Source organism: Natator depressus, chromosome 1, assembly GCF_965152275.1.
Source record: "Natator depressus isolate rNatDep1 chromosome 1, rNatDep2.hap1, whole genome shotgun sequence".
Lineage (NCBI taxonomy): Eukaryota > Metazoa > Chordata > Testudines > Cheloniidae > Natator > Natator depressus.
Genome location: NC_134234.1, coordinates 44617385 through 44630524, shown reverse-complemented (window position 1 = coordinate 44630524; position 13140 = coordinate 44617385). Strand labels below are relative to the sequence as shown.

The following is a 13140-nucleotide window of genomic DNA, read 5'->3' as shown; positions in this document are numbered from 1 at the left end:
AGATGGCATTGGGTTTGGCTGAGTATGACCTGGTGTGCCTGGAGTAGCCCTCACTGGAAATGCCAAGATCAGGGCAGGCTGGAAAAGGGAGAGCAGATACTCCCAAGACTGGTGAGTAACACTGAAGTTAAACTCTCCAACCAGTCACCGACTGTGCTTCTGATCCCGCACACTGGTTATCAAGAAGCAAAAAGAAATCACACAGCCCCCCTTTATTGCATGCCAGTTCTCTGGCTCCCAATCAGCACCTCGGTCCAGTACAGTGAGAACTTAAGTTATTTTTAAAAAACTCTGCTCGCATATACAAAATATTCTTCTGACCCCAAAGGGTCCGCCACGTTACCAGTTCAGTATAGGCTTGGATCTTACCTAAAATACCATGCTGCCAGCCAATCCTTTTGTATCTAAAACTAAAGGTTTATTATAAAGAAAAAAGAACAGGAACAGATATGTTAAATAGTAAAGCAGCCACATACATACAAAGATTCAAAGTCTATGAGGTTCCTAGCAGTATTGGTGAGTTTGCTGGCTTGAAAGTCCCTCTGGAACACATCCACAGCTTGGATAAGTCATTCAGTCCTTAGTTCAGAGCTTCATTTGTAGAAAGGTTACTCCAGAGATAAGAAGCAGGACTGAAGACAAGAAGCAAGACTGAAGACAAAATGGAGAAGATGCAGCTGCTTTTTATAGTCTTTTGCCATGCAGTTTGTGCTTCGTTTGTTCCAAACACAAGCTGCCCAGCACATGACCAGGAGGTCTTAGAGTTCTGCCTATAGGCATGCCCCTGCGTGCCTTGCTGAGTCATAAGGTGTATCCCTTGCCTTCTCTCAGTGGGTCAGTTGTACAGCTGATGGCCCTTGATGGGCAGTCAAGCTGGCTAGGCAATGCTGATGCCAAACTGTCTCGGGGTGTCACAAGTTTGAAATACAGAGATACATACATATTTATAATTTATAATACAAAGGTAATACAAACATATAACCAAGATTTTCATATTTGGCAAATTATAACATTTCTGCAGATACCTTACATGGCATATCTGGCACAACTCATTACAATTTTGCAATATTGATATTCATAATATCCTCAGGTGTCCCCGAGATTTCATACAGTGTCACACTGAGCAAATTGAGATATTTCTGAACTGACAACCATGATCTTTCTGTAAACTGACAGCTGGCTTTCAATAAATGAAGCGGAATAATTAATCCACCGTGGTTGAAACTGGAAACATACACCAAAGAATGTCTTGATCTTGCATTCTGTTACATTTGGAGTTATGAGACTGTCACAATTTTGAATAATTTTGTGGCCTTTCTGTTCAAATCTTGATGGAATACTAGACATTGTAAAATCAATTACTTCAAATTAGATATCCTTATAAAAATTCCTTTTCTATATTTGTGTAAAAAACTCGGTTCATTTGTCCCCTTATTTGCATTTTCTTGGGAACTTTTCTCTTCCTTGGAAGCACAGGCATTCCAATTATCTCTAATTTTAAACTGTTCCAGTGGATTTGCTCACACAATAACTTGTTGTTGTCATCTGATTTGATGGACTTAAGTGAATTGTCATGTTCATAACAGATTGGGCTTCCATTGCTGAAATGTCCGACTTTTGCAGACTTATGGACAGATTGTCTACCATGATTAGGACTTTTCAAGCTAGTTCAATACCAAAGAGGAAGTTAAATTTTCCCATTTGAGCTGCTATGCCACCAATTCAAGCTCTCATTTCAGGATCTTTCACTGCATCCTTTGCAACCTCCCAATTTGCAAACAATGCAAGGTAGTTCTCAGAAATTGATGTCAATACTTCTGCACAGAGAGTCCATCTTGTTGGATGTCTAATGATGTACTTAACACTTCATAGATTATGCTGAAATATAGCATCTTGTTAGGGCGATCTTTTAATTATTTTCTGTAATTTCATAAACAGTTTCCAGAGCATCTGTTAGGTTTCTATTATGTTGAATAGTGTCCTGGCATACCAAATTCAAAGTATGCCCATAGCAATGAATATATGTAGATCATGATTCATCCTTTTGCTCTCTGGTTGCTACACCTGATAGTCAGATGTGTTAGTGGCATCATCATAGCATTTTCTGTGACACTTGTTTAACCTCAGATTTAGATGTAATAATATAACTTCAGTTACTCATATGATTATCTCTGCCAATGTACAGGCTACACTGTACAATCCAATGGACTCTTCATGAACATTCATGTCATCATCCATATATTGCACAAGTCTGTTCTTCCATCTAGCATAATTACATACCACTTTCTGAAAATTTTCTCAGAAATATCCCTCATGATTTTAAGATCTATTATTTCCATTATCTCATTTTGATGTACAGGACTTATAACTGGCCTAGTGGATAAGGAGGAAGAAGTAGATGTGATAAAATTGGACTTTAGTAAGGCTTTAGACACAGTCCCACATGACATTCTCATAAGGAAGCTAGGGAAATATGTTCTAGATGATATTACTAAAAGGTGGGTGCATAACTGGTTGAAAGACCATTCTAAAAGAGTAAAAAGAAAAGGAGTACTTGTGGCACCTTAGAGACTAACCAATTTATTTGAGCATAAGCTTTCGTGAGCTATAGCTCACTTCATCGGAGTGAGCTGTAGCTCACGAAAGCTTATGCTCAAATAAATTGGTTAGTCTCTAAGGTGCCACAAGTACTCCTTTTCTTTTTGCAAATACAGACTAACACGGCTGTTACTCTGAAACCTGTCTAAAAGAGTAGTTATCCATGGATCACTGTCAAACTGGGAGGACATATCAAGTGGGGTCCCACAGGGGTCTGTCCTGGGTCTGGTAGTATTCAATATTTTCATTAATGACTTGGATGATGAAGTGAAGAGCATGCTTATAAAATTTGCAGATGACACTGAGCTCAGAGGTAATGCGAGCCCTTAGAGGGCAGGATTAGAATTCCAAATGATCTTGATAAATTTGTTCCTGTTATGCCTTTCTCTACTAAATTATAGAGCCCCTGTGTACCTAATATTTTCTCCCCATGAAGTCAAGTCACCTCTGAATCTTCTTTCTGATAAATTAAACAAATTGAGCTCCTCAAACTGTTCAGTGTAAGGCATTTCCTCCAGCCCTCAACTCAGGTTCTTTTCTGGCCTGTATTCTTTGTTCCTAGACATATAATGTTGCAGTTGGCTGTATTTAAATGTATTTCATGTGAATGGGCTATGGTTACCAAGCAATCTAGAAAGCTATGTATCCTAGTCATTATTTACAACCGCACGTCTTTCTGTCATCTGGAAATTTTATGAGCAATGATTTTATATTTATTTCTAGATTGTTGATGAAAATGTTGCATACCATTGGGTCTAGTACCGTTCTCTATGGTACCCCACTAGAAATACCCCCATTTGATGATGCTTCCCCATTGACAACCACTTTTTAACATGGGTCAGTTAGCCAGTTGTTAACCCATTTAACGTGCTTACTGATATTGAAAAGTAAAATTTTTTTAACAAATATTCCATAGAGTACTAACTCTAAGTATATTACATATATTAAATTTGTAATCTCATCAAAGAATGAAATCAGGTTTGTTTGGCAAGACCTATTTTCCATAAAACCATGTTGTCTGGCATTAATTATAATTTTTTATGCAATAAAGATAATGGACTGATTAAGGTCCGGGAATAAACCCAAATCTTCACAGTGAAGCCTGTACTTAGCCAAACCCCTGTTGTCTTCAGCCTGAGTGATAGCTGAGAAAAACTGAGTTAGAACTTCATGTTTGGCTCAGTGTTAAGAAGAAAGTTTTCATAAAGTTGGCAAAAATGAGACTGAACTGCGGGAAGATGGGGTATATAGTATCTGAACAAATTCTAATCTGAAGATTCTGGAAAGTCAATAAAATATGTTTATACCTGTACAAGGGCAGAGTTTTGCATAGATTCTAAAGCCAAAGGATAGGGCTGTGAACATCTAATCTGACAACCTGAAGAACACAAGAATGCTTAAAGGTACAGGATTATGCCTGGCCTTTACAAGGGCTTGTCCAGGACTTGAACCTGAAATCTCTGGTTTACACCCTAAGCAAGAATTATACTACCAGACCTATAAGCCACTTGTATTTTGGCCTATTGTATTTTGTATTTAGTGAGCATTCAACTGACACTTATATAACATTGACAATTAAACTGAGGTGAAGCTCTCACACTCCAGATGAAGAATCTTAGCAAATAGAAAGGAATTTCAAAGAGCTGCTGAATACACTTATGAAACCTTCTCACTTTGCAGGAGGGCAGCCATGAAGAAATTAAGAGGACAGCCCAAGCCCGACAGAGCACATTTGGAAAGATGAATGCAATTTTTTAAAAGACAGCCTACCCATATGTTTGACGATAAGTATATTCAATGAATGTATGTTTGCTGCCATCTGGAATTATATATAATGAGCAATAGCAGGAAATATGGAGCTGTAACCTTTCATAGGCTAATTGATAGGGTTTGTCCTAATTGTGGCTTATGCCTTATATTGTGCTGATGGTTGATACAAGTTCGGTCTCTCAATCGGCTACACTATAAAGCGCAACAAAGTGAGTATCACCAGCAGAAATAAAATAGAGAGACACGAGAAACACTCACAAGTAATCACATCCGTTTCTTAATAATTTCACTAAGCAGATAAACAATGCTACAAACATGGAACCATAATAGAAGAAAGTGAGACAATACAGAATGCCCAGCATTGATACTTGCAGTACTCATGCCTCCATGTGGGGAATCCCAGAGTATGAATAGTCATCAGAAGGGCATCAACTGGGCATCTTCTGATGCGTCCCCCACAGCACACGGGCCAAGTGACACTTTTATCATGAGTTACGCTAATGCCCACAGAAGCTCATACCTATGCTTGCAGGTTTCCACCTCTTTCCCTTGTTTGTACTTCCACGCCCCATTAACTTTGGGGTGTCCTGTTTTTCATAGGCTAAATTATTAATTCCTCTTATACTCATTAACACTTATGTCAACTAATCATCATAGCAACTTGCAGTTAACACATTGCTGACTGAGACCCTATTCCTACAAAAAATTTTTAAAAATGTTACAACCAGCTTTAACCGATCTCTTGTGCTTTTTGGTACATTGCAATACAATTTTCAGAAACATCAGCACTTAACACATGTATTTATTGTAACAGAACATTTTATGGTCCAAGGTTATTCATCAGTCAACTCCTCAAGTCAAACTGTTTCTAGGCTGGAAACCTTATTTGGTAACACTGAATATCTCATAGGAATGAAGCCTATAGGCCTTGTATTCCGGCCTTAATTCATACCTGTACCTTATCTATCTTATCCCTACAGTAAGCTAATTCTCCTGTCAGTCTTATACCCCACTACCATTCTACTTTTTCCTAACCACACAAGCTAAGTGATTTTAACAAAGCTACAAATACCAGTACCTGCAAGGTCATAAGCTACAAAGATTAAGAGTAATACTGCATGGATACATGTACATTAATAATATCTTGCATATTATATATACAGTAGGACCTCAGAGTTACAAACACCAGAGTTATGAACTGACTAGTCAACAGACACTTCGTTTAGAACTGGAAGTACACAATCAGGCAGCAGCAGAGACCAAAAAAAACCCCAGAACAAAACAGCAAATTCAGTATAGTACTGTGTTAAATGTAAACTACTAAAAAAAGGAAAGCAAAATTTTTGTTCTGCATAGTAAAGTTTCAAAGCTGTATTAAGTCAATGTTCAGTTGCAAACTTTTGAAAGAACAACCATAACATTTTGTTCAGAGTTGTGAACATTTCAGAGTTACAAACATCCTCCATTCCTGAGGTATTCGTAACTTGGAGGTTCTACTGTATATGTTGACTAGATGTTATTTTACTGCATTACATGACTTTTGTGGTTCAAAATATTTTACATCTCTGCGGTTCACCTTTCATTAAGGTTTTCTGTACCTTTCTGGAATTATAAACACATACTGAAAACTACTTCAGATACTCCCATTTGTAGAGCAGAGTCAATTGCCAAAGATTGCATATTGCTGGCAAGAGTCCATTCAAAAAGGTACATGTGGGTTGTTGTGACAGATTTGAAGCTGCCCTGTAATAATGTATTAATTAGCTTGGTTATTGAGATGTTTACTGTGTGAATTTACTGGTTTAGCTCAATAGTGGAAAACCAGTCAGGAAAGAAAAGATGGTTCAAGGTAAGCCACCGATCAGCAAACACTTGAGAGTTACTAAGGAACAATGCCAGAACCACTGGCTCTGAGGACTCTCCCCTGGTAAACCTACAGGACTGAAGGATTGCAGGCACAGCCCAGGAACACAGAAAAACTAGCGCAAGGTTTAAAAGGGACGCTCTCTCAAGAGAAGGTGTTAGTTGTTCATGGGAAGAAGACTGAAACATAGGACTCCTCTGGGTGTCTGGAGACGCTACGCCTGTCTAAATTAGCATCAAAAGATGGCATGATGTTAGTAAGAGAGACATGCAGGTAGAGTGTTGTTTTAAAATCCTTTTTTTCTGTTAAAGCTTTGTTCCTACTACTAAAATAAATGTTACTTTGATTTTTAAAAGGCTGTGTGATCACTGTATACCACTGATCACAGACTCCCGAAGGGCAGAAATGCAGGTGCCTGAACACAATTGGACCTGCTGGGTTATAACAGTTGACACACAGGGCACAGTAGCTCAGGGCCCAGTCTCAGAGTGGGAGAACTGTAGAATGCCACCCTGGGATAGGCAAAGCATGAGGCCTGACATGTGAGGGGGGTGCACTCGGAGAGACCAGGGAGGAGACAAAGGTGCAGCTAGTTCTGTAACCGTGACAGCTGCACTAATTCCAGCAGCATGACTATGCTGGGGATATCTGGGAAGAAGCCATTACACTAGATGCCACTCCAAAAGATAGTTGTGATGTATTTCAGCAGAGTGAAATCTGTGCCACTAGCCATCTGTCCTAATGGCCAGTACCGAATGATAGATAATTTTCCATTCCAATTAAGCAATCATTAAAATGGTGACCAAGATAACAAATGATGAAAAGCACCAGACATATCCAATCTAGATTGCAATAAAACATTCTTTACACTATCACATGAGAAGCTGGTGGATAAATTAAGAGGACAGGCATCAGTTCCATTGTGATATCTGTTTTAAATCCATGTTATGAAATAGGATGCACTAGGTCATTGGAACACAACTGAATTGTTTTGAAAAGAATACATACAGAACACCTGAAACATGTGACTTCAAACAACCTATGTTCTCTTTTGTCGCTAACAACAAAACCAGCATTCTGAGCTTGGTGCCCGCCCCCCAGCTCAGCACCCCAGGCGGTGGTCACCTGCCCCTAAATCCAGCCCTGGCTGAGGCTCAGTATTTGCCAGCAGCAGTAAAGGCAGAGTCATAGGATCAAAATCACCCTGCTTTGGAAATAAATTTAAATGACGTTGAGGTTGCAATCCCTTTTAGGGCAGGGTTTAGCTCTACGCCTAGCACACCTCCAAAGATACTGTCAGCACTGAACAACAACAAAAATAGTAAATAATAACAGCATTGCTTCCACTTATTGCAGGCCTGAATTTGACCTTTAGGATTCAGCATAAGGGAATGCTCAGGGAGATGGGGGGCTGTAGCAGAGGTGCTCAGGGGATTAATTAAAAGTCAAGGAAGATTTTTATTATTATTGCGCACATTTATAAGGTGCCTGCCACTGTGGTCGTTGGCTGTCTTAAACTGAGGCACTAACATTCCCAATAAGAACAGGAAAGCACCCGCATGTTTCTACTTCTTGCAGGTTTGGCGCAGACAATGAAGCGAGATATGGCCAGTCTGCTAAGCACTATATGACTGCATGGCATGTCTCGGCCATGCTACCGTCACAGTCATTCTCATGGCGGCATGTGTGACATTTAGGACCAGCTGGAATATGCCCCCATGTGGGGAAAACAGGGCAGGGCCTGCCCAGACAATCAGGTGCTCACTTTCAGATCGGGTGCCCCTAGGGTTGCCAAGTTCCAGTGCCTAGGGGCAGGAGCCACTTGGCATCCTGGGGACGAGGGTTGGGGGCCGTGGGTGGTTGGAGGGAGCTATAGCAAGGGGATGCTCAGCAGCAGCAGGTGGGGATTGGAGCCCCGGGCTCAGTGTGATTGGGGGCACTGCAGCAGGGGGATGCTCAATGAGGCTCAGGGTGGCTGGGGTAGGGCTCAGGGAGGCTGTAGCAGGGGAGACTCAATATGGCAGAGGGCTGTAGCAGGGAAGGCTCAGGTAGGTGGGGGGCTGAAGCTGGAGGTTGCTCAGGGAAGCAGGGAGGCTCAGGGCAGTGGGGGGCTGTAGCAGGGGGATGGTCAGCAAAGCAAGGGGATCAGGGTGGCAGCCGGGGGAGGGAAGCAGGGAGCTGTAGCGGGGGGCTCAGGGCGGCAGTGACGGGGATGCTCGGGGAGGCAGGGGGCTCAGGGTGGTGGCAGGGGGGCTGTAGCTGGGGGATGCACAGGAAAGCAGGGAGCTGTAGCGGGGGGCTCAGGGCGGCAGTGACGGGGATGCTCGGGGAGGCAGGGGGCTCAGGGTGGTGGCAGGGGGGCTGTAGCTGGCAGATGCACAGGGAAGCAGGGAGCTGTAGAGGGGGGCTCAGGGCGGCAGTGACGGGGATGCTCGGGGAGGCAGGGGGCTCAGGGTGGTGGCAGGGGGCCTGTAGCTGGGGGATGCACAGGGAAGCAGGGAGCTATAGCGGGGGGCTCAGGGCGGCAGTTACGGGGATGCTCGGGGAGGCAGGGGGCTCAGGGTGGTGGCAGGGGGGCTGTAGCTGGGGGATGCACAGGGAAGCAGGGAGCTGTAGCGGGGGGCTCAGGGCGGCAGTGACGGGGATGCTTGGGTAGGCAGGGGGCTCAGGGTGGTGGCAGGGGGGCTGTAGCTGGGGGATGCACAGGGAAGCAGGGAGCTGTAGCGGGGGGCTCAGGGCGGCAGTGACGGGGATGCTCGGGGAAGCAGGGGGCTCAGGGTGGTGGCAGGGGGGCTGTAGCTGGGGGATGCACAGGGAAGCAGGGAGCTGTAGCGGGGGGCTCAGGGCGGCAGTGACGGGGATGCTCGGGGAAGCAGGGGGCTCAGGGTGGTGGCAGGGGGGCTGTAGCTGGGGGATGCACAGGGAAGCAGGGAGCTGTAGCGGGGGGCTCAGGGCGGCAGTGACGGGATGCTCGGGGAAGCAGGGGGCTCAGGGTGGTGGCAGGGGGGCTGTAGCTGGGGGATGCACAGGGAAGCAGGGAGCTGTAGCGGGGGGCTCAGGGCGGCAGTGACGGGATGCTCGGGGAGGCAGGGGGCTCAGGGTGGTGGCAGGGGGGCTGTAGCTGGGGGATGCACAGGGAAGCAGGGAGCTGTAGCGGGGGGCTCAGGGCGGCAGTGACGGGATGCTCGGGGAGGCAGGGGGCTCAGGGTGGTGGCAGGGGGGCTGTAGCTGGGGGATGCACAGGGAAGCAGGGAGCTGTAGCGGGGGGCTCAGGGCGGCAGTGATGGGGATGCTCGGGGAGGCGGGGGCTGTAGCTGGGAGGGCGCAGGGAGGCGGGGGGCTTTAGCTTGGAGGGCTCAAGGAAGCGGGGAGGCTCAGGGAGGCAGGGGTGGGGGGTGTAACTGGGGGAGGCTCAGGGAGGCGCGGGTGGGGGGCTGTAGCTGGGGGAGGCTCAGGGAGGCGGGGGGGGGCCTCAGGGCGGAGCACCCGGCGCTCGTGCCTCGCGGGGCGCGCAGACATCCCCTCATTATAGCCCTCCCCCCAGAAGGTCGTCTGGGGCCAGGGACGGGTACCGCTGCGCCTGCGCATCAGAGAGCAGCAGGTGTCTCCCTGTCAGCGCGTGCCTCAGCTCCTCCCCTCCCACTTCGGTCCGTGCGCGCGCCGCTCACGCGACCCCTTTCCTCTGCTGCCCACGTGCCTTCAGCTCCTCTTCCCGCGGACTGGCAGCGCCGCACGGCGCGCGCCCCCGCCTCTGTCCGTCTGTTGTGCGCGCGTGCCTGCGCCTCTCTCTGCCTCAGCCCCATGCACCAGGCACCGCGTCCAGGGGCCAGCGCGGAGGGGATTGCACCTGCGCTCCCTATTGCACAGCCAGGAGCTGGCACTGCCGCCCCCTCCCCGTGTCTGTGCAGTGCAAACAATGAACCTGCCAGGAGCAGCCTGCCCTGCTGCATAGAAAGGACCTGGAGACCCTCCTCCTCCAGCAGGGGAGAAGCCAAGGTGACCACCATTGAGGGCTAGTCCCGCTGTCTGTCTGTCACTGTCTGTTTCCATCTGTCTGTATGAGATTGTGTTACCCTCGCACAGATGCTTGCATGGCATTGCTCTCTCTCCCCCACCTCATCACCTCCATTGCTATTAATTCAGGACCAAGGATGCTCTGCATATATCCCCCAGCCCGAATTTCCAGCTGAGGTAGATAGGATGGTGGCTCCTGGGGTTAAAAGCATTCGGCTGTAGTGCCTGCTCCAGGTTTGAATCATGAGCATTCCTAACTAAATGGTTCAAACCCCTGATATTTAATTGCAAACCGTGCTGGTGACTTGTGATTTTATTTCATGCATCATGCAACAATTGCTCTTTTTTCCATATTTAAACTCATGTGCTTTGGGTTTTGTTTATCTTGTTAAACCAAAAAACCTTTCAAATAGTTCTAGTTATGTTAACGGGTTTTTATTTCTTTAGTTCAGTACTTTGTGTCCATACCACATTTCACTTGTTTCCCTCTTCCATTTAAGGAAGAAAATCTCTCTTATTACTTCATATCCTGTTCTTTTGTTTTCTTCAAATAATTTTAGGCAATTTAAAATTAAGTATTTTTCTTCATCATTTGTACTGTCACGTTTATGTAACATGTGCCTGCCTGCATATGAGATTCATAGAAATATCTAAGGAATTGCATGTTCTTGAATTGACTAGTACTGTATCTGAACATTAAAAAATGTCTTTTCATTGAAGAAGACAGGGGTTAAAATGAATGAAGATCTGAAGGTTAATTTAAGCTGGCTGCCTCAAGATCATTTAGAAGCCAGCTCTCCAGAGAATGTCTCAACTGCAGTCTCGTCCCTGATTCCTGTCGTAGACCCAGAACCAGAGCTCATAGTAAACCCTTGGGACATTGTTTTGTGTACTTCAGGAACCCTTATCTCCTGTGAAAATGCCATTGTGGTCCTTATCATTTTCCAAAATCCTAATCTTCGTGCCCCCATGTTCCTTCTGATAGGCAGCCTGGCACTTGCAGACCTCTTAGCAGGAATTGGATTGATCATCAATTTTATTTTTGCCTATCTTCTACAATCAGAAGCTACAAAACTGGTCACTGTTGGACTGATTGTTTCCTCTTTCTCTGCATCTGTCTGCAGCTTGCTGGCTATTACTGTTGATCGTTACCTCTCATTGTATTATGCTTTGACTTATAATTCAGAAAGGACTGTCACTTTTACCTATATCATGCTTATTTTGCTCTGGGGAGCATCTATCTGTATTGGACTGCTGCCTATAATGGGCTGGAACTGCCTCAAAGATGAATCCACCTGCAGTGTTATCAGACCGCTCACTAAAAATAATGCAGCTATCCTTTCAGTCTCTTTCTTGCTCATGTTTGCTCTCATGCTGCAGCTCTACATTCAAATTTGTAAAATCGTGATGCGCCATGCCCATCAGATTGCCTTGCAACACCATTTCCTGGCCACGTCCCATTATGTGACCACCCGAAAAGGAGTGTCTACTTTGGCCATTATTTTGGGGACCTTTGCTGCTTGTTGGATTCCTTTTACACTCTATTCTTTAATAGCAGATTACACTTATCCTTCAATATATACCTATGCCACTCTCCTGCCAGCCACCTACAATTCCATCATCAATCCTGTAATATATGCTTTTAGAAACCAGGAAATACAAAAAGCATTTTGGCTTATCTGCTGTGGCTGTATCCCCTCTAGCCTGTCTCAAAGAGCAAGATCACCTAGTGATGTTTGATTAACAGCTATGAGGACTTTATTTAGCATTTTGTTTTTCAGAAATTCCTGCAACAATCTTTGGTTAGATACATTCCTTAGATTGTACGTATCTGATTCATATTCAAGCCACAGGATGCACTGACCCTTTTGTAAAGAGAAACCCCATTAACCGAAATGAACTCAGTGGTTTAAGGAAGATTTCCAAAATCATAATGATTAGTGTTCTTTCAAATTGTATTGTTGCTCAGGTTCTATGAATAGACTAAACTGGTCTTTCACATCCACTATGATTCTAAGTTAACTTTATTAGTGAAAAAAAGGTAGACTGAAGAGTTATAGCCTTTTTAAAATACTTTATGTGCTTGAGCTCAGTTATACTGCATGTTTTTTCTGTTGTCACAAATTCTCTCTCTCTTAGCCTTAGTGAAACAGTAAAGAAGACTATGTCCTTGGTTCTGTTAACATAAACTAAAATGTATATCACCAATTTAAAATAATGACCCAATTATTATTGATTCATTTAGTATTTATTGTAATACTTTCTGGACCATTAATTTGCTAAAATGAAGAAGTGCTTGTGCAGGTTTGCTATTTTATATCTCAGTATAAATTGATCATTATTTTAAAAGGTTACCTATTTTCTCATGAGTTCTGGATAGATGCTAGAATAGAATGTACGTTCCGTCTTAACTACTGCTTTATTTCTTTTAAAAAATCAACTATACATTTTTTAAAATATAGGACATCAGGGCCTATTGTAACACTGATTTTTAAACAGAATTCCTCATTTAAATTGATGGGGAGTTCTGCTCAGAAATCTATGGCACAATGTGGCCTCTAGGAATTATGCATTGTAATAAGTGCAGCATTTTAAGTTTCTTTGACAGATTCATATTTTCAGAAGTGTATAAGGAAATATTTAATAAAATAACTTGCTTAAAATAGTATATCTACAGTAAATGGTTCCCTAAAATTTGCTTTTGATACACAAGTGTTATTTCATGTTCTCATTGTTCTGCTATGGTTTCAGATTCTGAAGTTTGAAAATTCTCTGAGCATGTCAGGTTCATAATTGTATGTAGCCAAAATGCCTATGGAACATATTTTCTGCTATTCTAACAATTTAATCTTTGAGTCCATCACATATTATGATGCTCAGTACTGTATGAATAT

General features: G+C 44.0%; 1 protein-coding gene across 2 annotated transcripts; it reads left to right on the top strand.

Moving 5' to 3' along the window:
- Positions 1-9941: 9941 nt before the first annotated feature.
- Positions 9942-12671, top strand: GPR12 (G protein-coupled receptor 12). 2 transcript variants are annotated; one of them, XM_074943504.1, is made up of 2 exons: positions 9942-10228; positions 10970-12671. In XM_074943504.1, exons 1-2 carry the CDS (start codon positions 10034-10036, stop codon positions 11984-11986), a joined length of 1212 nt encoding a protein of 403 aa, XP_074799605.1. In that variant the 5' UTR covers positions 9942-10033; the 3' UTR covers positions 11987-12671. The 2 variants fall into 2 exon arrangements, with proteins under 2 accessions (XP_074799605.1, XP_074799598.1); XM_074943497.1 differs by having other exon boundaries at positions 10967-12671.
- The last annotated feature ends 469 nt before the right edge of the window (positions 12672-13140 follow it).

Excerpts from the sequence above, each read along its gene's own strand:
- GPR12 (XM_074943497.1), top strand. The coding sequence starts at position 10,034 with ATGCACCAGGCACCGCGTCCAGGGGCCAGCGCGGAGGGGATTGCACCT. Across the intron at positions 10,229-10,966 it reads CCAGCAGGGGAGAAGCCAAG|AAGACAGGGGTTAAAATGAA; the intron begins GTGACCACCATT and ends TTTTCATTGAAG.